Here is a 23,542-nt window from a genome sequence, read left to right on the forward strand (position 1 = left end):
TAATGGAGGGTCACTGGAGGATCGGCAGTGTTCGGACAGAGATGCAGCTCTGTGTTTCAAGCCTCACATTAACAGTCAGCATGAAGCTTCTGATTTCACAAGAGATCTCTGAGATGCAGCGAGGCTGAGAGACAAAGATGGAGGCTGAGACTGAACGGAGCGAGCGAGCTCGTCGTCGACAGGCTTCCTCGCATCCTTTGATGTCTTTGTCTCGTCTGTGACTGATAGTGGAGCAGCATTTCAGTGTCCTGCTTAATTCAACAGGTGTGAGTTCGTATGCATATCACACAGCGAGGGAGAGTCCGTGTGTGTGTGTGTGTGTGTGTGTGTGTGACCTCAGGCAGATGGAGATGCAAACAGGTCTCAGCGCTCAGACCACACACACAGCTGTGCACGTCTATACTTGTGAGGACCCTGATTGCTATAACACATCCCTAAACTTTAACTAAACCTGATTCGAAGCTAAACCAGCAAACAACAAACATGTTCTCATTTCTGACAAACACACACCGTATAGACAAAAGTATCCAGACACGTGGGGCTGGTTTTCAGGGTTTGGGCTCGGCCCCTGACTTTCAGTGAACAATGCTATGCTTCAGACAATTTTCACACTTTATGAAGTGCACCAAACATGTTCTTACTTTTCAAAATGTTCCCCCTCTCATGTACAAAAGTTGTACCAACACAAGTGATTGGTAGCGGGCACACAAACAAGCAAACCTACGATGGACAGCGTGTGAGTGCTGAGCCGCGTTTTTTTCCCAGAAGGCCTTGGGAACAAATGGCTCTTCAGTGTAAATCTACAAGGTCCAGTTCCAGAACTCGCACATGCTTTTAAAAATCCATTAGTGGTCACCAAACAAGGACACTGTTTACTCTGTCTGCTGCTGGATTTCCACATGAGAACATACATGTGGTATGTGGAGTGGTATGTTACGTGTTCACGTGATGTGACCATACAGACCTCCACACGTCCACATGTCTCCTCTCCCTGTCAGTCATGGAAAGTAGCTCATTTGCTCCAATTTTGAGATATTTTGACTTGCTACGTGTCAAATGGAGACATTTGACGTATTTGTTAGCACATTACATGAATTTCAGTCTGATGTTACCCAGATAGACGCAGTGAAGACTGATTGGCGGCTTGATACAAACAGACAAGCAGCCCTTTGCTTTCTATTTCAGATGTAAATCTCGACGTTGTGTGTGTCTGTGTGTGTCTGTGTGTGTGTGTGTGTGTGTGTGTTTGTGGTGATGAAGGAGCCACAGTGAGGCTCACTGATGTGTTTTTAATGGAGCGCAGAGGAAGAAGAAGAATCAGTCCTCGTTAGGACTGTTGCTTTGTGTCTCTTCACAGGAAAACGTGTGTGTGTTTCTACGCTCTCGTTTTATTTTCACCACATCTCTTTCATTTGCTCCAAGTCTCTCTGCCTTTCTGCTGTCTTTCAACAAGTATTTTTAAAAACCTCAGGACTCGGTCCCCTCCTCGTGCTCTTCTGTCTTTCCCAACGTTGTTCCATCTGCATATTATAATTGAGGTCGAAAGCGTTCGGTCTGTGTCAGTCTGTATGTATTTGCTGTAGCGTGGCGACCCCCCTCTCGTGGTCATTATGCACCACACTCCTTCACTCTGTATGCAAACTAGATGCCAGCTGGGCCTCGGCGGCCCGCTGGCCAATTGAAGCCAACTTTTCGACGGCGAGGCCGGACGGATCAATAACTACGACGACCCCTGCGATATCTGAGTGAGATGTTTGGTGCCGCCTCTGTCTGCCTCGCGCCACGCCGCCGCCGCGCTCCTATGAATAAATCAAGCCTGATGAATGCCAAAGTGGCTTTAAGGTAGTGATTGGACTCAGAGGAGTTTGCCTGCTGCTTGTTGAATGTTTTGGATTCAAGAGGAGCTGCTTCGAGGTGCACTCGTCCATTTCAATGCAGCAGCAAGTTGCTTTACTTTCCTCCATGTGTGTTTGATGTGGTGTGAAGTTGAGGGACAAATCACTTGTTTCTCTTTCTTATGCCACTTGGTGTATAATTTATTTCAAATGTTGCACAGAAACACAAGGACCACACAAGACCTGATGATTTTCTTCCATTTTGTATCTGCTCCAGCGAAACAGACAGAAACGGACGCCTGTTGCTCGTCAGCAGTGAAAAGTCATTAGGATGAGCACATTTCAGTCCATCCGGTCGCTGTCGAGATGCCTCAGACGGTCCCTACAGCAGTGCTTCTGGGTTAAATGTCCAAAAACATTGTTATTAGACATAATCAGTAGCTTTAAGTCGTATAATGCCAGTGTTTGTCTGATTACAGGGTTAGAACTGATTCAGCAGCTGAGGACGACAGTGATGAGAAAAAATGATCCGAGTCACCGCAGATGAACATAGTCTGCTCAGATGAGGCTGTTGTGAAAATCACACGCGTCCCCGGCAAACTGTCTGAAAAGTTCTCTGAACGAGGTCACCAAGCACTGAAAGGACCGCAGTAAGAGTGGATTACACCGAGCCTGTGATACAGGAGATGAACAGATCTGATCAGGCGAGAGGTCGAAGGAGAGCTTTCATCGTTTCCAGTGGTTTCACGTCAAAGAACCAGTGAAATGGTTCACGGTCTGAACACACGTGCCCAGAAGACTCGGCCATTTTCTTTTCAGGGCCTAAAAACAGGGTGAGAAGTCCTCCGGGCATCAGAGCCCTCCTCTAACAAAATTGATTATGTTACCTCCATAATGGCCTTAGATTTAGAAATCGCTTCCAGGTAAATTGGCAGCTTGATTGCCAAACTGTTCACAGTTTAAATGACAGTCTTGTATAAATTAATACATTTCAGGATTTCTCTTTTCTCCCCCGTCTGTCTCTGTCACTTCTTCCTGAGACGATGTAATGAACTGCCATCACCCTCTCCAGACCTTATTATCATGCAGCGAGACACCTTTACCTGCTCTTTAAAATGGGACACTCCAGTCCCTCTTCAATCTCCATCTCCATCCTCGCCTGCTCTCCCGCCACGACCCTCTTTGTGAGCAGGTATAATAGGAAGGAGCTGTGAGTGACGGCCACAGACAGGAACGAAGGAGCGAGAAGAGGAAGAGGAGGAGGAGGGTCGTGTCCTGTCAGAATGTAGGAGCGATAGCGGGAAGGTGAAGGAGGCGGGAGAGTCATTTGGGGTGCTGCTGCAGAAAAGAACGTCGAAGGCTGCGATAACCACAGATAAGTGAAATGCACGCTCACTTTTCCTTCATATGACCTTTGATTTGGTCAGAATGTACTGTACTAACACAGCTGGAGATCAGAGGGAACCTGAACGCCTCAGTCACTCTACAGGAAGAAAGTCAGAACTTGGAAGGCAATTTTCTGAGTGACTCATCAGGGACGAAACAAATCAATGTGAGGCAGGTATGAAGTAACCAAACCTTGACTCACTCCTGCACCTGCTGAAATCAATAGAAACAGGCCTGTGGGTGCAGCGCCGTCCGGAGAGGAGCGAGCGAGCACCGTCCGAAACGTAGGCCGATGTGCTTGACTCTTCCTCTTCTTCACTCTGTGCGAAGGCAGAATACCCCGGAGCTCTGCCATCTTGTTCTGGCCACATCATTTGGAGTCAAAGTCTGTGCAGAAGACACAAAGTCAACCGCTCGTCTCCACGCTGAAAGGTCAGCGCTGATGCTGGTCAGAGAGAGCTGCACGTCGGCCATCTTTCTCGTGTTCACGACTCAGAGGTGACTGCAGGATTTCTGCAGGAAAAGTTTCAAGAAGTGAGAAGATCTCAGAGCTGCTGTTAATCAAACTGTTACAGCTTCTCTCATGGTGGCAGCATTTTATTTCATCAGTTTAGAAAAGCGAGTCCAGTAATGTTTATTTTTTATTTACCTTTTTGACAGTAAATCTTGACAAATATTTTTCGCTCTGACTTCCTGGCGTCGGCGTGGAAGAAGTTATCAGACGCTCCACATGCCTCATCTTTGTTAACGTGGGAGCGTTAACATTACGCGACTGATTCTGCACAGCTGCTGCTCACCACTCGTTCATGTCAACATCCGACACGCGTCTTAATTGATATCAGACGGTCTGACACGGACTGCAGCCCAGACTTTATTAGAATCCTCTCAGTGAACCTGAGTGTGTTCGGGCGCCTCCTGTTATTTTGTATGTTATGTGTACTTTCACAGTAATTTATCATGTTGTGGTGATGAAGCTGGTTTTCTTGGTTTTCTTCTTTCTTTGCGCTTTAGAGGATGGTGTGAATGTGGTTCGTTGCATCTGAAAAGAGCATCTCGCTGCTGAACTTTCTAATTTCCTGTGCGTTGCCGTGATGCGAGCTGAAGTTCAGGATTTCTTTTCCATCCTCTCGCAGTGTTTAGTGTGAAAGAGAGACTGAAGTAGCAGTGATGAAGTCACTGGAGAGTCTACGACCAGCACCTGAACCTCTTCACATGACGGTTTTCTTTCTGTGGTCGCGAATCATCTTTTGATGGCCGTTTGTGATGAACTGACGAAAGCACGCAGGACCGCTTCAGAGTTTGCCTTTTTGACTCACGTTGGTGTCTCAGATGACCGGATCCTGAATCCTCCTGGGACCAGAGGAGCTGCTGCGTGTTGGCTTTGCATGCTTGTGAAAACTGTAAAATTGGGTGAAGGTTAAAAAAAACAAACATAACAACAACACCTGAACTCACAATCCTTGTTTTTCGCCTTTCACGAGGTTGAGAATTGAATCTCACACAAAGCGATTGGCTCTGTGCAGATCTGTCAGACACACACTTTGACACACTCGACAGCAGACTATATTTAGACAGAAGCAGTTTGTGGTCTTCACTCATCACACATTATGTAGACAAAGTAGCACTGACACTGAAATCTAACTTTCAAAGCTTTCTTTTTAAATGTATGTGCTTTTCTGTGCGTTGCTTGTGTGTGCGGTGGAAATGAGAGCAGTAAACAAACAGGAAACAGAAAATAACATCAAACATGTTAAACCCGTCTGTCACCGTCGGTTCTGTCAGTTTTATTTTAAAGCTGACCTACTGACGCTCTGATTGACGCACCTGTTTTCTAACTGCCTGAGCTAATCTCACCTGCAGCTGCTCGAGTGTCACAGCACTCAGTTTAGATGACAAACAGGTAGACTTCATTACAGCAAATGAAGGAAGAAATGAAAAAGTAAATGTGTCCACAGAAAAGGACAACATGTGTCCCACTGCACTTTAACACATCATCAGTTTAGCTTTCATTGTGCTCACGATGGGAAAATGCGTCTGAAGTCACTGCGGGTGTTTGTTTCGATGATCAGATCTCTGTTCACGTGACCACAGCTCCTCCTCCCTCTCTCCTTCTTCTTCTCCTTCTTCTTCTCCTTCTCCTTCTTCTTCTTCTTCTCTCACTGCTGTGAGAGCTGACACGATGACCCGTTTTGCTCTTTTTCGCTCTCATTCGTAGTTTGCTGCCTTCTGATGAGTACAAAGATCAAAATGAAACCGGAGAAAATGTCCTGGAGGAACTTCGTGTTCAGCGTGTTAGCAAGAGGAGGACATCCGGTTTGTCTTCGCGCTCGCCGCCCACACACACTCTCACAGATATCCAGAAACATCGTAAGTCGTTATGGTGTTAGCCACACACCGGTTTGCTGTGAAGAGCACTCTGTGTAAAACTCACCAACATGAAATGTGACATTTGTAGTGACGGATGTACTGAAAGGTTTTTGAAAAATCCCAGCAAGGATCCTTGTTGTTTGTGACCTTTTCCAGGGTGATTTTTGTCCAGCTACTGATCAGTGAGCTATTGATGAGGCAGGCAGAATATTGATCTTTTAAACATGTGAAGTAGAGAAGCAGTCGACAAGCATTTAAAACAGAACCAGTGTGTTTGTAGGCCTCCTTGTGGGTGTTGTGTTAGCTTACTGGTATGTGAGCACAGTTCAGGCTGACGTCTGCTAGCTAATCAAACAAAGAGGACAGCGCAGAGCAGCCTTGGCTACATAATAAATCAGCTTACACAAGACAGGAGACGGGACGTGTGCACTTTTTCTTTTTCAGCGTCTCTCGTGGTTTCAGTCAGGCTTTAAATTTAATCATTTTGAACACAATGGTGCATCTACTGCCAACGTATCCCACCACACTGCTGTCACAGCAATGAGAGAGCCAGTTAAATAAAGGGCTCACACACTTTTTGGGCTGTAAATAAATTATATGATTGTAGTCTGATTTAAAAACAATCATCAGCGTTGGTGTTGAAAATGTCTCAACTCACCGTCTACTTCCAGTGCTGACTTATCTTCATCGTTTTTACTGACCCTCCCCTAAATCATAATCAGCTTTATTGACAGTATATATATTTTTACACACACACACTGAATTCGTCTTCTGCATTTGACCCATCCTTAGTTGAACACACGTGCAACACCCGGCAAATTACATGCAGTGAAACAGTTAATGAAGGGGGGGGGGGCATTTTATCGCATTAATCACTCCACCACACCCAAACTTTTGTCCAAGCAGATTTGGGGAAATTGTTGGACAGGAAGAGAGACAGAAGACGAGCTGGACACCAGAGTCTGATTGAAAACATGGTGACTCCTCGCTATCAAACCAGTGAGACATCAAGCAACCCATCCATCGCACACTAACGATGTTCTCTGGTCTTCACTTGAACCTAAAGGTCACTTCGCACTAAATGTCGTCTCTGTTCTGCAAGTCGTCTGGAAGTTACAAATGTTCTGCTCCGTCCTGTTCTTCATCCTCGGGTCCGCAGTCACGTCTGAAGTATTTCTTCTTTGTTCCAACGCTGTTTTCAGGATAAAGATGTCCCATCTTGGATTTAAGTTCACTAATTGGAAAGAAAATTAAACTGCAGAGAGAAATCAAGAGCCAGACAGACGGTGGACGTCCCCATATCACAGCATCAAACTGGACTTTGTGCTTTTCCCTACCAGGCGTCATCTCGCGGGTTCGATCCCACTCCGTTCCATTAACACTGTGTTAAAAGCAGCACTTGTCCCTGGCGTAACACCCATGCATGCTGTCTGTTAATGCTTCTTGTCAGGACTATTAAGCCCACAGAGAAGGAGGGGAGAAGGCAGTAGAGCATAATATAAATGAACTAACTCCCTAATCCCCGCTGTGCTGGACCGCTGACATCCCCTGAGCTCTGCTGCAGGAGTGAAAAACCCACAAACAGTTCATCTAAATTATTTCACTTCCTTCTCTCAGACGTGTGCAGCCATTTCTTAGCATGTTTCTCAACACGACAGTCTTTGGTGCCACTCAGAATATACAGCAAACATCCTCTGGGCTTTGCTTTGCAAAGGTTTTCTTGTATCCACATTTTGGCCCTTAAGAAAATTTAACGTATACAGAATGCATACGTCTTAGGCAACCAGCAACACTGTGATAGTCTGTGTCTTAGTATTTTGACTTCCTGTCCATGGCTCTCAGCTCCAAGCTCATTGTTTTCCACTAAATAAGTTAATAATTCACCAATTTATTTTTTCATTTTTTTAAAAGGCTCAGTAACAGCAGGAAATTTGCTGGGGACTATTTTCAGCTGCGGATTAATCCTCATTTGGTGCTCTGCTGAGTATGTGTGGCAGCAGGATGTGCGTGTGGCATGAACACCTCGTTTCAGCCCGGAGTCCGTTAGTTCCTTGGGAATTGCTGTGATCTGTTTCAGTCTCAAGCGTGTGGAATAATTTGATGGTTTTTGTTGGATTTCCGCAGGCCTCACGTGTTAGTGGCCATAAACCATAGGACTGTGTGATGAGCGAAAAACAGACAAAATTAGCTTCCACGTCTGTCATCTCTTAAGGAAATACATTTCTTTGTGTTGACCACTAGGGGGCAGAGTCTGTAAGTGTGTAAGTCAGCGATGTGTCTAATGGACAACACTGATGGCACAGAGGAAGAAGACGTTTCAGGCTTTGACACACGATACACATTAGCAGACACAGTCACTGTTTGAACAGGGTAAGAAAAATGTCAAATTTAACAAACTTGGTTTATGTAATGAAGTTTTTATTGAGTTTTGTTCTGTACACTCTGTCCTGCATTTCATCGAGGAAAGCAACTGTTTGTTCTGCTCTGTTTTCAGAATAGAAACTCCAGTGAGTTTAGCATTCAGAAATAGAAACCAATGTCTTTACATATCAGCAGTTCATCAGTCAATATCGAGCAGAGCAACCCTGATTCTGTCTCACAGCTTTCCTGTATTTTTCCCGTGGCCAATCAATACCTCATCAGCACCTTGTGGTTGGTGCAGGTTGATGTGCTGCTGAGGGAATAAAACAAGCGGCTGCTGCACAAGAGAAAGATCCACATATTCAAACAATCAGGTTGCCTAGTAGGCACAACAAAAATGTTTTAATGTTTAGTTTCATATGCGGCAACACGCAAGGTTTTCAGTTTTTAAGGTGTGCAGGGTCTCTGGTTTTTAGACGTGGAGGAGGTTTTTTAATCCCAGTGATCTCTGGCTATGAAGCCGCGTCTTTAATTAGCCTGTCAGCCTCATGGTGCCACCTGCTCTCACATGCAGGGTGAAACCTAAAGTAAGACGAGGGCGTCAGGTGTCAAACCTGAAAGCAGATGCAGGTGGGTTTTTTAAATGAGACAGAGAACAGATTCAAATGTGGGGCTGAACTGACTGTGGTGGATCTTAGCTGGTTCAGCTGACCACAGTTTGGTCACAGTTGGGCTTTTAAACTAGTCGCACAAACCCCTGCAGGTCCATCCAGGTGTTGGAGGTGAGCTCAGAGTCCCAACCCAGACAGCATACAGCTTCACTTCTGTCAGCATTTTCAAGTGCTGAGGATGTCTCCTGCAGCGACAAGCGTGTCTGTTCCCTCTTTGTGCCTCCGACAGATGAGGTGATCAAAGGCCTGAGCTGAGCTGTCATGTAGAGGAGGAAGAAAAAGGCTAACTGTCTGAGTTTCCAGCCGCATCCCTGACCCTCAGGCCCGACGTCGGCACGATTCCCTCCGTGACGCCTGCCTCTCTGCTCTCACTTGCAGCGGCCTCCTCACGCATTTGTGTCGCTGTCAGTCATGTGAGTCAGCCATCATCGTCGCCATCCTCCCTGTCGTGGCCTCAGGGAGAGCGAGTCGACCTCCGCAGCGCCACACGAGTCGCGGCCGTGCTGTGACCTCGTCAGATGACACTCAGAGACAGAAGGACGAGACGGACTGCAGCTGGCGTGTTGCCGCCGAGCTGCCGCTTCACCGTTCAGGAAATGTTCCCCGTGGCCTGGACACGGGGACATCACGGTGTCTGTCTGTCCATCCCGCTGGGTTTGGATTCATGAGCCACTGATCTTTTCTGTAGCGCCACCATCAGGTCAAAACATCCACTTTAGTCCACCAAAGCTCAGAAAAGTGGGCTTCCTCTGCAGGGCTTTGCTGTAACAAATTCCATTTCTGGTCTGCATTTCTGGTCTCTTCTTGCAGTGTTTTCCCGTCTTGTTTCTTGTCTTCTTCTGTCAAGTCTTCACCTCACGGTCTCACGTGTGGTTGTTAGATGTGACCACAGCAGCAGAAAATAAACCAGAATGAAACGTACGACAGGCAGCTGCAGAAGAGCCTGAAGTCAGGCCGACAAAAACCACAACGTGAGTTCAGACAAGACCAGTAATCATTAACAAGACACAAGATGAAGTTATGGAAGGATGAACTGTTGTCTCAGGTGAGTCCTGTTCACCTGAGACACGTGTGTGTGTCCAGTAAAGGTTATGGTCACAGGTTTGATATCTCCACGTAGGTGTGAAGTGAGAGCAGGTGTGTGTCCTCGACTGTAGTTTAACCTGATCACTGACTGCATCTTCTGCGCACACACACACGCAGTAACACTAGAAGGATATAAAAATCATATGTTCAGGTCGATTCGAACCAAGCTGCCTGGTAAATGTTCTCGTGGTTCTTCGGAGGAACAGGAAGGAGCTCGTTGTTCCCTCGAGGATTTTACGGCGATCTGTGACTGAACTAACGTGAGTGTGTGTCGGCGTTTGGTGAGCTGGAAACCAAATGAAGACCAGTTGGAAAACATGTGGTGCGCTGAGCCCTGAGGACACACACACACACATTCGTGTGTGTGTGTCACTAATGGGATGGTTTCTCTTTGAAATGTAGTCCTGACGTCGACGGTCTCCAGAGGATGAGTCAGTGGTGTGCTGGCCATCTGGCATGCTGGGACAAATCCCAGTGGGGGGCTGTTGGAAACAGTTTTTACCGGCTGTCCGGTGTGCCCGAGTGTTCTGGGACTGGCAACCAGCCCAACATGAACATGCATGTGCTCAGACTTTTAAATACCAAGTTATTTCAGTTTAAAGATGTTAAAGAGTGACATGAATCCTGTGAGTTGGTGGCACTTTGCTTCCTGACGTGAGGTGCAGTAATGTGGTTTGCTTGCTGAGGGCGACGCTGTGCCATCGAGGGCTGAACTTCACTAATCCACACGTCGCATCTCGTGTGTTTAATCCGAACACTGACAGAAGCGTAAAATCAGATTTATTATTTCATGGTGAGCAGTGACGTCCTGTTGGTCGCATTATTTTTAAACTCTGGAGAGAGCCAGGCTGGCATTTCCTCCTGTTTCCAGTCTTTATGCTATGCTAGGCTAATCACTTCAGAACAGACAGAACTGACAGAACAGACTCATCGAACTGAACTGAGCTGCGTTTCCTTTAAGGAAAAAGACAATGAGGACTTTTGCAGACTTCTGCAGGACATTTGCTTTTCGGAGTATGATCTAATCATTCTTCATTATTTTTAATCATCGGTCATATTAGTCATCACAGTCTCAAACAATCCCATGGAGGTTCTGTTTCAGGTAGTGTTTTGGTTATTTTGTGGGGAATAAAGCATGAGTCCTCCTCAGCTCGGTGCAGGGTGACCCACAGAGCTGCTCTGTGCTCTCAGCTACAGGCGTCACTATCATCTGCAGAATGCTGGATGTTATTAGGATTATCACACGGCGGCAGAGCAGCAGGCGGGCTCGGGCCCCTTTGATAAGTCAAAGCCACTCGCTGAGCTCTCCCTGAAAACCTTTTGTTGTTCCACGTTTTGGCAGGACAAGCCATCATGGAAGGAGCTGAGGCTGAGGAGGTGAAGTAGCTGTGGTGCAGGCGAATGGCTGCTCCGCCAGGCGGGAAGATGAACTCGAAGTGATGTGCGATGAAATGCGTGTTTGGTTAAATCAGCTGCAGTCCTTGTTAATAACCCGACCTGTTTGTGTGTGTGTCTGCAGGCGGTGGAGACGAATCTGGCCTCCAAAGACAGTCACTGGGTGTTTGTGAACGAGGTAAGACATCACACTCAGAGACACTCCACCCGCACCACCCGTCACGTCTCACACGAACGGATTTTAAAAACGCCATCATGTTCATTGACGTCACTAAGGTGGAAGCAGATTCAGCTGTCAGCCAGTCAGCCCGTTTCCTGTACAGCTGCTATTTGGAGTGACGTGGAGATGGACGTTTCCCTTGACTGTTAAGACAAGATGAGATAAGCTAAGATAAGCTAAGCTAAGCTAAGCTAAGCTAAGATAAGCCCTTATTATTCCCACACTGGGGAAATTCACATTGTCACAGCAGCAGAAGGATAGCAAAATAAGGTGCAGGTAGGTCGAGCAAGAGGATATTTACTGCATAACTATCAAAACACATGATGCATCCACACAAAACACAAACAGTTAGCAGTAAGAAAAAAATGAATACAACTGTAAAGCATTTGGACGTTTATTTTAGACATTAATTTGGAACATCCACCCGTCTGAGCTCTTTGTTACTTTTAGTCAGCCAGTTAAACTTCCCCGTTTCAAGCCAACCTCATTAACCAAATGCACGTGACTTGAAAAGAGGCTTCTGTGAAGGGTTTTCCGTAAACTTGTCATTCTGTGAGATCAGAGATTTTGGCAGCAGATCTGACTTGAGCACCAACCCAGTTTGTGATGTTATTTGGTGAAAAAGGAAAAGTCTGTAGTTACCTGTTGGCTTCAGTCCACACCTTTTGTTTCTGTTTGTATTTCCGAGAGTGTGCAGTCTACCCATAACCCCCTTCAGCTTCACTCCTCGTGACCCACACAGAGAGGACGGGGACATTTTCAGGCACCTGCAGGCTCTTATCTGGTGCCGGCAGAGTTCAAATGTCCTCACAAATCAGAGGATCACAGGACACAGACTTGATGCTGTGAACTGGACGTCTCTCAGGTCAATAAAATACTGTGACCTGGACTTGTAGCTCGCATCGGAACGCTTCCTCGCCACATCAGCTCATATTCAGGTTTGAAAAGACTTTAATGATCAGCTGCGTTAAATACGGCAGATTTGGAAACAAAGGCTGCACAGACTTTGAATAAAGAGCCAGACGAGTTCAAGAGCACCTTTCTGTTTGTTCGGATAGAAAAGAAAAGCTCAGGGGTGAAAACGCAAGCCGAGCGCCTTTTATGTCGCCTTGTTTCTTTTTCCCCTCGGTCGGAGCCTCGCCAGCGTGGGCGACTCCCATGCTGGAAGTCAAAATTGAAATGAGTGGGGGGTGAAAAGAGAAAATGACAGCAGCCTTCACCACAGCTTGTGTCACATCCCGAATGGCTGACATCTCCACAGCTCAGACTTCTGCTCACCTCTCGGCTCGTGTAAAGTGATTGTGAGGTTGCTCTAAATTATCTTCCCTTTTTGATTCCTCACTATGCTCCCTGTATCAATATCCAGGCATCTTTCCAGCCAATTAACGGAGCTGACAACAGTGTTAATTCAGAGGGAGGCGAGGGGAACTGTCATCCGCTGAAGGCTGAGCACAAAACCCCTCAGAGCTCCTTTCCAGTGCCAGATTTTGCCGTTTTTTTGGTTCTCGCTCACAGCTTGGTAGCGACCTCGTAATCCACTTACATTTCTCTGCTTTGTTTCAAAGTCGTCGTTTAACTAATTATACTTTGGGTTTTTAATTAACCAAAAGGGTGAGGCGTTGTGTTGAGATTCCCCAGAGCCGCTCGTTTGCCCGAGTCTGTTGGTGTGTTGCAGCGTTCAGGATCAAACATGTTCCGTCTGATAAATGTGCGTCAGATGTGAGATGCGAGCGTCTTCTTCCCGCTGAAGGCGTCTCTTTCATCAGTGCAGCGCTTCAGTCGTTCACAACTCTTCAGCGTGAATCACCCTTTCTTTCTGTAGACTGTCTTCCTTTCCTTCCCGCCCTCTCCTCTTCCTTCCTTTCCTCCAACTCAATGAGAATTTTGTCAGAAAACAGCACAGGGACATTTTGTTTTTCCTTAGCAAAACTGAGGAGAAAACTAAATTAAAAGAAAAACAGAAAACCCGAACCGATGAGCAGCATTCTGATCACAAAAACACCAAACAAACTCGTAGCTCCTCTGAAAAGGTTTTCTCACCCCATCAGCTCTCATTACGGTGCAAGACTGCAGTAAGAAATAGATTTTTAAAAATCAATTAATAAAAAAATGCATTTTAAATAAAACACACACTGACTAAATTGATCCGCAGTCTCCCTCAAAATTAGATCCAACAGCAAACCACGAGCTCACGCAGACCGACACCAGAAAAAGGTCAACGCGCGATCGAAGGCCGTCGGTGCAACTTTAAAGTTTAAACCTCAGTCAGCCAACTTAACAGTCTGAGTGTTGAAATACGGTCACTTCATTCATTTTCTGCTTTCAGCTGGTCAAACATGAGGCTGCGCTGCTGAAAGTTAGAATTCACCTCCTCAGCAGATGAGAACAATACCTGACAAAAACATTTTAGTCATGATGTCTGATCCGAGTCATTCAGTGCTGGATATCAATTATTCCATCCGGGTTTTCATGATTGATTGATTTCCTAGAGCCCAACATGGTGCTCCAGTTGCTTCTTCATTTACTGGAATAAATCATAAGAGATGAATTAAATTACCAAATGATTCACATTTTGGTCAACGCTCTCATCCCCCACAGACGAGCATCATGTGAAGCTGAATCAGACATCTTGTCAGCCTCCAAACCTCCTCCCGATCCTAACTCCTGTCTGAGACGGCGAACGGGTCGTTTCTCACTCAGGAAAATGTCAGGTGTCTTGTCGACAGGTAGAGAACTCAGACAAGCTGATCTCCAGTTCCCGCTCTCTCCTTTATTCCTCCTGTGCCTCCTGTCAGTCCTCCCTGCTCCCTCCATCCAGCGTTTGGGTACGTGGGAGAGCGAATTCTGCAACTCTCCTGTCACAACTTTAGTCCTGTGATGAGCTGAAGGAGTCTGAGACGTTTCTGTTTATTGTGTTTGTGATGAATGTTTGCAACAGGAGATTTGGGTAACAATTCAGCACAAAATCTGTGGGAATTTGTGCCCGTTCATGCAGTAGAGCATTTGTGAGGTCACACACTGATGTTGGACCAAAAGGCCTGGCTCACAGTCTCAAAGCTGGAAGCATAGCATTGTCCAAAATGTCTATATATGTCTATATATATATACTATATATACAATATAGTGTATCTTAATAAAAAAAAAGGGTTCTTAAAGCTGAACTGTTTGAGTCCAAATTGAGCCTTTTTTTCCTGGCAGTGTTCAGCTACAGGACTGGGAGGACAAAGTCAGGCAGGTTGTCAACAGTGAGACACTGTCCTTTTCAGGTTGACGCCAATTAAAAAGACCTGGAGAGGCAGAGCAGAAAGCAGAAGAAAGAGGAGAGAGCAGGGAACAAACGGAGGTAGAGAGAGCAGAGGCGTTACAGTAATGAGAGAGCGAGGTGAGGACAGACAGAAGAGACACACTCAGTGGACAGCAGTGTAGCCTGATGGGTGGACAGACACTGTGATCATCGTCAGGACTGAAGCTGCTCGTGCTCAGGACAGTCAGAGACAAAAAACTATTGTGCTCTTATCTCAGCAGACGTTAGAGCTGATGATGAGTTGACCTGAAGGTGTGAGATGAAAGGTGAAGGTGGCACTCGAGAAGAAGTCAGGACATCAGTCCAGCAGGATTCATGGTTGTTATCTGTAAATGCCACCCGTCCAATGGCTGCTGAGATGTTTGACTAAACGTTGACGTTTGCTGCACTGCCGAGTGACTCTGGAGATTCAGGATGGATGTCAGAGATGAAGAGTTTGTCATTATCGACGCTGCACTAAATTAACTTCCACTGTTAATATAAATGATGTTTCCATGGTGCATTCAAAGGCCTGTCCAGCAGGAAATGAGCCTCCAGAAAAGAAAGGCGAAGAGAACAACGGTGGGCTCTTAACAAACTTGTCTCAGATCCTTTTCTGTCCAGGATGTCTTTGTTAGCCAAGGCATCCGTTTGTTTCTTGGTTGTCTTTTTAAACCGCGCTCATGTTAAACAAAACAGCGAGGATGAGATGAAGATGGTCTGTAACTCTTAATGACACCAGGTCCTCTCTTTGAAATGCAAATCAGGCGCACTGTGAACAAATGCAGCTCCGGCTTACATCACAGCTGCTGCAGGTGTGGCTGTTAAACCACCCATCTGTAACGACAGCTACACCCGTCAGAGCCCTCATTGCTCTCCTCCATCCCCCTCTTTCTCCAACTCCATCAGGTCACACAACACGAGCAAAGCGTAACCACTTGCTAGACTGAAGGTAAGAAGAACAGGGAGCATGTAAACGTCTCGTTGTTGACAGTAAATGAACTGTACGTTTCCTTCATTTTTGATGATCAAAGTCAGTGATGCTGCCTATAAATTAGATTTTTATAAATTGCACACAGTGCTGACTCAACTAGTAGTTCTCCCTAATTTTCAAATATGTCCACAATGCCCTTTTGTTTTATTAAAAACAACATGTCCACTCATGTAGCGCCACCCTCAGGACAACCTTTATGCCCCTGGTGGGAGCAAACCTGTTTCTCCATCTTTGCTCCATCCAGTCCGGCGGCTTTGTCTCCACCTCAGGGTGTATGATGTAGACTTTTAGTGTCGTGTGTCTTACAGCGCGTTTATGATAAACATCTCGACATGCCATGTTTTCTATTGTCTGAAGTGCTAAGCAGCAGCCTCATTGCTTCTGGATAAGAAGGAGTAAATTATACATAATGTCCTCCGTAAGCGTCCTCAGCAGGGATCCCATCTTTTCCTAACAACACCATTACCTGCTGCTGGAAGTTACATCCCACTCATTGTGTTACTCAGAAAATCACAGCCCTCCAAACCTCTTATCTGATTCTTTCAGTGATTCCCATGATCCTCATCTCACCTCCCAGCCGCTCTTAAGCCTGAACCACCTTGTAATATTGCATTCATTTCTGTTCCTCTTCTGCCTCCATTTTGTGGTTTAGAGTGCCAGAAAATAGTCTGAATATTGATTGTGGTATTAACTGTGCCTCTCAGTGAGTCCCTGCAGCTCAGCTGTGTCTCAGACCCTGAGGCTTTGCTCTAATGTAGGACACTGTAGAATAAATGAAAACAGTCTGCCTTCAGGTTTCATCTAACCTGCGTGTGGTCTCATTTCTCAAAATCTCAAAGAGCTCAGTGTAGGTTTAGGCTTTTCTTCAAATGCTGGGAGGCGAGCTCGTATCATGTGTCCGAGCTTGCTGAAGCCAAAGCATTTCTGCCTCTCGTGAAGTGAAGTGCATCAGAACATATGCAGGTTTTGCTCACAAAACAAAGTCCAGCGATTCTCTTCGTCCTTCATGTCCCACTGCAGGTTTTACCCAGTTGTTGTGGACTTGTAGATGTCCAGCCTTTCATATTTCTAAGCACTTCTCGTCCACGTTTGGTCAAGAGCTGAGAAGCCAAAACAAAGCAGAAGTGAACGAAACCCCGTGAACAACTCTGCTCGAGTTCAGTCCGTTTTGAAGAAAGACTTTATTCAAACCTGGGATTATAACAGCAGTGCTGCATCTCTGGAGTGGAGATGTGACTGATGTTCTCACAGTTCCTTATGTATTCCCGAGTGGAACGAGACACAGCGAATACATTTCAGCAAACAGACGAATTCTCACGTCTTGGCTGCAATTACAGGCCCTGGAATCAGACTTTGTTTTGAGTTTAAACCCTCTAAACTGACAGAATGACATGTTTTCAAAACTCTGATAAATGAACTGCAAATCCGCCTGACTTTTGTTTACAAGCCCTGGTTCATTTTTAATTGGATAGCAGTGCATAAATACAAAAATGCAACAAAGTCGACTTTTCAATTAGGCCAAAGAAAACGAACTGAGTCACTGGTTGGGACTCCTGCTGACGTTGTGGACTGTAATTGTGTTGGTGTTATAGAGCATAATAAAGCTAATATTATTCAGCGGTTTTGGCTTTAAGAGTTAGACTGAGGCTATCTATAATTACACCTCACACAAATTAATTGGGTTTCTCAGCGTCAAAGCTTTTCTTAAAGGCCTCAACAAAACCTCCAGTCTGTTCCTTTGACGGTGTCATTTGTTTTCATGTGTGAAACTTCCCTGATCGCTGCTCTTAATTAACGTGGCAGAGGAAATACACATTATTCTGTTCATCAGGTGCTAAGCTGAACTTACTCAGGGTGAAATGCACACACAATACAATACAATACAATACACACAATTAGGCTTCACAGAAATCTGCTACGATTCTCCGACTCTGCAGGAAATCAGCGACACGGAGATCCTGGAGCTTACCCACAGTGCACTGGGCCGCATGACGGTGATCCGGCAGATCTTCCCCTTGTGGAGGGACAGCAGCACCCGCTGCATGAGGCACAACCACCGGATCTCCTCCCTGCTGTGCGACCCACAGGAAGGATACCTGCAGAACCTGGAGGTGATCGATCAGTGGTTTGCTTATTGATGAGTGATTGTTCAGTTGTTTCAGCAGCTCATTGCTGGTCAGGGCTGAATGGTTTTCCATAATTTGAAAATATTATATCCTAAAATTACCTGCCGGTGAGCTTGTTTGTGCGGCATCGTTCATGGACGTTAGCTGTGACATTTGGTCCACCTTCTTCAGTAGCTTTTAGACGGTAAATTACCACCTCCAGGTAGAATATGTGTTCTCAAACTGCTAAATGATACTTTCAGTATACTTAATTCGTTGAGAATAATTTGTCTTCTCTGCTTTATTCTCTAAAATCATTTGATGTGTGTCCCTGCTTCCCTCCCCTTGTGAAGGACATAGAGTCCATCACCAAAGAATGAAAACACAAAGTGGCGTTCAAGAGCCAAACAAGAAGCTTCTCGTTTCCAGATTGAAGTGGTTCCTAATGAGGAAAGAATGAGCGTCAACGGGGACGGAGCGCGTGGACCCTTCAGGGGATGAATTAAGTAGTTTGAGGGCACAGTTTGGTATTTCAAAGTCACAAAATGTTCATTCTGAAGGGACAAAATATTAAATCGAGGGGGAAAGCTGATTCAAGTTGAATCAACAAATGATTCAAAAGAGGACAGGAATTAATTAGAGAGAAATATTTCTCCAACCTGCCTCCTGGTTTCAGACATAAGCTTTATTCAGGCGACTGGACCGCAGTTCTCCACGAGCACTCGGTCGTTGATCCTGAGCCCGCCTGCCAGTCAGAGGCTTTGTCTCATGAGAAATTTCACCACAAACACCTTCCATTTGGTCGCACTTTGTCTTGAGTGGCTGTTGCCAGGCACACAGTAAACACTCGACATTTAAAGATGGCAAACACATCTATTACAGTACTTCACTTTTACAAACATTGCATGTGGCTTTGACATTTGTGGAGCTGAGTGCTGTGGAAAACCCCTCAGCGTAGAGCACCTGGGAACCCAGTTTGACCTGACAAACTCCCTCCAAGCCTCCAAACTGTCACTGCTTTGCCTCCCCAGCAGCTTTGCCAACATGCAGGATTTTCTGAAACATTTTTCTTTGTGTACGGGTTAAAAAACCTAACCTAACCTTATAAACAGTGAGTGATAAAACCTGCAGGTGCAGATTAAGGCTCTGAATGGGGCCTGTCCTCCTGTAAACATTTTTCTGCCCACTGCTGGTGGTTCTGTTGACATTCAGGTAAGATAAAAAATGGCAGACGTGTACTTTTATCACGTTTTCATCTGGTCTGTGACTCAGGTGTCTGTGGCTAACTGCTGGAGCCTCATCCTGCAGCTTCAGTCTGGTCCTCTGCAGGCACTTTGAATGACACACCACAAGTTAGCAGTCAGTCCATACAGCAAAGAGAGGATGTTCAGGAGGTGAACTCTGACGGAAAGTTTCTGTCTTGGCCCTCTTGTTCTGTCACGACAGCTTTTGGAATAATCAGAAAAATCTTCTGTTCATTTCTACAGGCAGATTTAAAAAATTCTATTTGAAAATCATTGGTTAAAACTCACTGCTGTTCTTTTACAAAGAATCCCCAACCTGCCGCAGCCCTGTAATTCATCAGGGCCTAAAATCTGTTATTACCCCACACTGATCCTGTCTGATCCGACCTCGTGTCGTTACTTAAAAACCGGCACGCAGGGCCACCATAATGTCTTCCACGCTACGTCTTTATTCATGCAGAAATATGATCGATTTTTTATTTCATCCTTCATGTATTTGATCTTTTCCTGAGGGATTTGACTGAGTGTTTGTGCCGTGTGGGTGAACCTGAGCACCTGGAGAACATACAGACGGCTCACAGGGACGTTCCTGGAGGCTTTAACTGGGAGCAGTTTGGGCTTCAGTGTCTTGCTCAGGGACACTTGGACAATGAAAAACATTGGAGCATTGCTCGCTCGTGTCTTTCCATTGGCTCTAAAAGCAACCAGGCCGAGTCTAAAATTTGTCTTGTCTCATGAATGTATTGACTCGATCCTCTCCTCGGTCTCCTCCTCCCCCTGCAGGTATCTAACCTCTACCTGTACGACAGCGTGCTGATGCTGGCCAACGCCTTCTACAGGAAGTTGGAGGACAGAAAGTGGCACAGTATGGCCAGCCTCAACTGCATCAGGAAGTCCACCAAGCCGTGGAACGGAGGCTGGTCCATGCTGGAGACCATCCAGAAGGTACTGAGGCTTTCTGGTGATATGCCAGAATGACTTCCTCTGAGTCTCATGGTGCGTTCAAGGGAGCAACAGAACATACTGTTTTGATTCATTCATGCTTATACAGTTATTTCATTTGTCTTCAGTGTGTCATTAAAGTTCTGTTCCTGCTTTTAATGAGGTGTCTGAGTGGATCAAAGAGTTCACCTGTAAGCTCACCACTTGTGATTTTGTTTTTTCTGGCTTTGAACTGATCAACAGTTGGACAGTTCGTTAGCTTACCTCGATCTGCTGTGCAGCCTTTAAAAAGACAGGAGCTCTGCAGAAGCTGTCTGATCTGATGTAATTTTAAATAGTGGAGTAGGGGCTGTTTCCTATTAAAAACCTTTTGAAGACGGAGGAGGAGAATGTTAGCATGATTAGATTTATGCCAACATGGAATAAACAAATGAACGACTTCTTTGATACCAGGAGATAAATCAAACATGAAGAGCTGCCGATGAACTCTGACGTGCGTCTGAATCGCACGGAGCAACCTGGACCTTCGTTCTCTCAGTCTAATAGGTGAAAGATGCCTCTTAGCTTGTGCTGATGAGTCCCTGAGAGGGCCAGAAGCTCTGTTTTATTAAAAACATCAATTTATTTCTTTGACGTCTTTCATGGTAACAACCCCTGAGCTCGTTAGCCGTCTTTCTTTATTCCTCTTGGTTAATAGTAATAATCACTGAGGAGGACATGTTAGACGGCGCTGATGTTTCCTTCTGCTGCACACAGTGAGTGAGGCCTTCACTGACGCTCACACTGTGTGTTTTTTAATGATCTGAACAGAATGCCAGTCGATCTCTTCTACAGGAGGATCCTGATCGCCTTGATTAGATTGTTCTTAATTACTTCCCACCTCTGGTTATTCTATTCTATTTTGACACCCACAATTTTATTTTTACTGCTAATGTTTATCAGATCCCAATATCAATATTGATCTCTTTAATTACTCAGTGAGGGATGATGCCTGACGAGATGCTCGTTATCAGGAGTTAATGCAGCCAGTCAGGGTTCAGTATACACTCGGTGACTCTCTCTGACTGTGGTGTAGACTATTGCCAGTATAGTGACTAAAAGAACAAAGAATGATGTCCAAAGTCTTAAGAGAACCAAAGTTGTGAAAAACTTTCCTATCAGATACCAACATAAAACATTCTCCTTCCCGTGTCAGGAAGTCATTTATGCTGGTTTTTTGAGGAAAAACATCTCAAACAGAGAGCAACATTTTCTTCTTTGAACTTGAACATTTGCAGCGGCTGCCATCTCTCTGACTACCTTTCTGATGAGGTGGGAAATGACTTTGTGAGAGGAGGGCAGACGCAGAGTGAAAAATGGGCCGAGCAGAGCACTTTGGCTCTGAGTGTGGCCCCCTCCCCCTCACAGCGTGTGGATATTAAATGTATTTTGTGTTCAGTTGGGTGGGCTGCTTTGTGTGCTTTCCTGCCTTCCACTACCTGCTAATGAAAGCAGGTGAACGTACCTCAGTTGCTTTACGGTTCAGACGACGCAAACAGTCAGAGTGAGGAGACGGAGGACTGAGAGCTTCGCTGACGTCGTAGCCAAGCAAACAGTATCAAACATTATTTCCCTGCGAGGTGACTGCGAGTGCGACCTTTGCAGCTGACAGACGAACGTTTAGCTCGTCGGTCTCGCTTTCCTTCTCACATGAACTGATTGAAGTCATAAAGCGACATTTCAGCCATGGCCTTTCAGCACTGACGTGGACACAGCCGAGGACTGGCCGTGATTCAACAAAAATGAGAACTGATTGATAAAGCGGAGTCTGGATCAGTCCCTGCTCTGTCTTGGATTTCGTGGAGGTTTCTTTGAGTCCAGAGGACTTTGTGCCTCTGCTGGGGTTGTTCTCACATCAATGCCACACACAAAGCATCATGGGATGCAGCCTGATATTAAAGGTGCAGGGAGGGCGGCAGCAGTTTCAAAGGTCAACGCAGGAAAACTGTGATGAAGCTGTTTTTTCCTCCCTTCCTCTTTGTGTGACACTTTTTCATTAACTCGTCCCTCCCTCTCTGTTACTTCATTATATTTGATTTGCTTGAACAGATAGATAAATACTTTATTGATCCCGAGGGAAATTCAGGAAAATTAAATAAATTAAATAACAACGCCCTCCAGGACTCCTCCAAATTTGGTTTAACAAAGCAGCCGTTGAACCCTCTGTGCTTGTCTGCTGTGTTCAGGGTGGACGGTACCATCGCAGGTGAATGAGTGATGAGGAAGACTCTGATGTTTACTCCGGTCAGACGTTTACAGTTTTTCTCTCTGTCCCCCTTCAGGGCAACATCACAGGTCTGACGGGTACGATGGATTTTAAGGACAGCGGCTCCAATTCTCACGTCCAGTTTGAGATCCTCGGCTCGAGCTTCAGCGAGACCTTCGGCAAGGACATCAAGAGGGTGAGTTCACCGTCACTATGGCCTGAAGTGGCACAAACGGGTGCGGAGACGTGACCCGAGCGGCCGGCCCTGCAGGCTCGGATTGGTCAGCGCGGGCTCGACGCTCCCGGACTCGCCTCCTGGGAGCTGCGATTGTGCTTGAACCGGCAGATTCCCAGTGTGATGTGAATGAAGACGGTCGTTTTATGTGACAGTGAGCTCCAACGTTCCTCAGTTCATTAATTTTTCCAATTATTGAAGAGGTTGTTTAACTATGTCACGTTAACCTTGATTAACAGCTCCCCCCTCCGCGACTGCAAACATTCGTCCCCTGCCGTTAAACCAATCAATATTTAACAGGAAGAACGAGGTTTTATTAACACTCGCAAGAGTTTTCCGTCTTCTTCCTGCATACCGAGGAGCGGCAACATAATTGAACTACGTACACGATGGCATCACCTTGACCTCAGATGATCAGCGGCGTATTATTATCGTCATTATTTCTGTCACAGCGTGTGACGAGCTGCGCTGATTTAAAGAATCTCATTTTGAGCGAGTGTGTGATGTGCCTTTTTACAACACGCTGCAGAATAATAATGTTTCAGAACAATATCACACTCACAGGTCAGATCCTCTCATCTTTGTTTTTGTCTTTCAGCTCATGAAAGTGTGTTGTTCTTTTCTTCTTAGATTGTTGACTACGGGAGCCCTAAGAGGCGAGTGAGAAACAAGAAGTGATTCTGGTGGTCCAGTTTTAAGGTTCTGGCAGGTGAAACGAGTTCATGTTGCGCAGGTTGCTTACAACATGCAGGAAATTTAAACATGAAGGCTTTTAATCCTGTTTCACAACACAGAGCAGCGGGACGCTTCAGCCCCTTGTGGCCAAAACGAGTATTACAAAAACAACCGCTGACTCAAAAAGCGTTTACCTGCCAAAAGTGAAATAAACACATGATAATAATAATATTATAATTATAAATAAATAAAAGCAAGAAGACAGAAAGAGAATCGGGGTGGAGGAACAGAGAGGGAAATACGACCTCACCAACCCCGTCATCTTTTTCTAGCAGGAGTATTTAAGCAAAATCCGCGATGAAATGAGGCGACGTGTTTAAAGTTTGTTTGGTTTCATAAAACATGAGGATGATTTTGTTTATGCTCCATTTTACAAGCACACATAACAATTTAGATGATTTAGCAGCTTACAGGTACTGTGTCTCAGCCTGAGGGCGG

The 23,542-nt window shown here is 45.6% G+C and overlaps 1 protein-coding gene across 2 annotated transcripts in view; it reads left to right on the top strand.

The window, feature by feature from the left end:
- The window catches only part of LOC124052295 (glutamate receptor ionotropic, delta-1-like), a 125,088-nt gene that overhangs the window by 66,882 nt on the left and 34,664 nt on the right, over nt 1-23,542 (top strand). The window contains exons 1-5 of one of the 2 annotated variants that reach the window (XM_046376366.1): nt 9,557-9,591; nt 11,226-11,279; nt 17,536-17,709; nt 19,731-19,892; nt 22,211-22,330. In XM_046376366.1, the coding sequence (XP_046232322.1) occupies nt 17,587-17,709; nt 19,731-19,892; nt 22,211-22,330 (405 nt within the window). In that variant the 5' untranslated portion in view covers nt 9,557-9,591; nt 11,226-11,279; nt 17,536-17,586. Of the gene's footprint in view, nt 1-9,556; nt 9,592-11,225; nt 11,280-17,535; nt 17,710-19,730; nt 19,893-22,210; nt 22,331-23,542 lie in introns of those variants that run through there. The other variant, XM_046376364.1, reaches the window with a different exon arrangement.

The sequence above is a fragment of the Scatophagus argus genome, chromosome 21 (genome assembly GCF_020382885.2).
Source record: "Scatophagus argus isolate fScaArg1 chromosome 21, fScaArg1.pri, whole genome shotgun sequence".
Lineage (NCBI taxonomy): Eukaryota > Metazoa > Chordata > Actinopteri > Scatophagidae > Scatophagus > Scatophagus argus.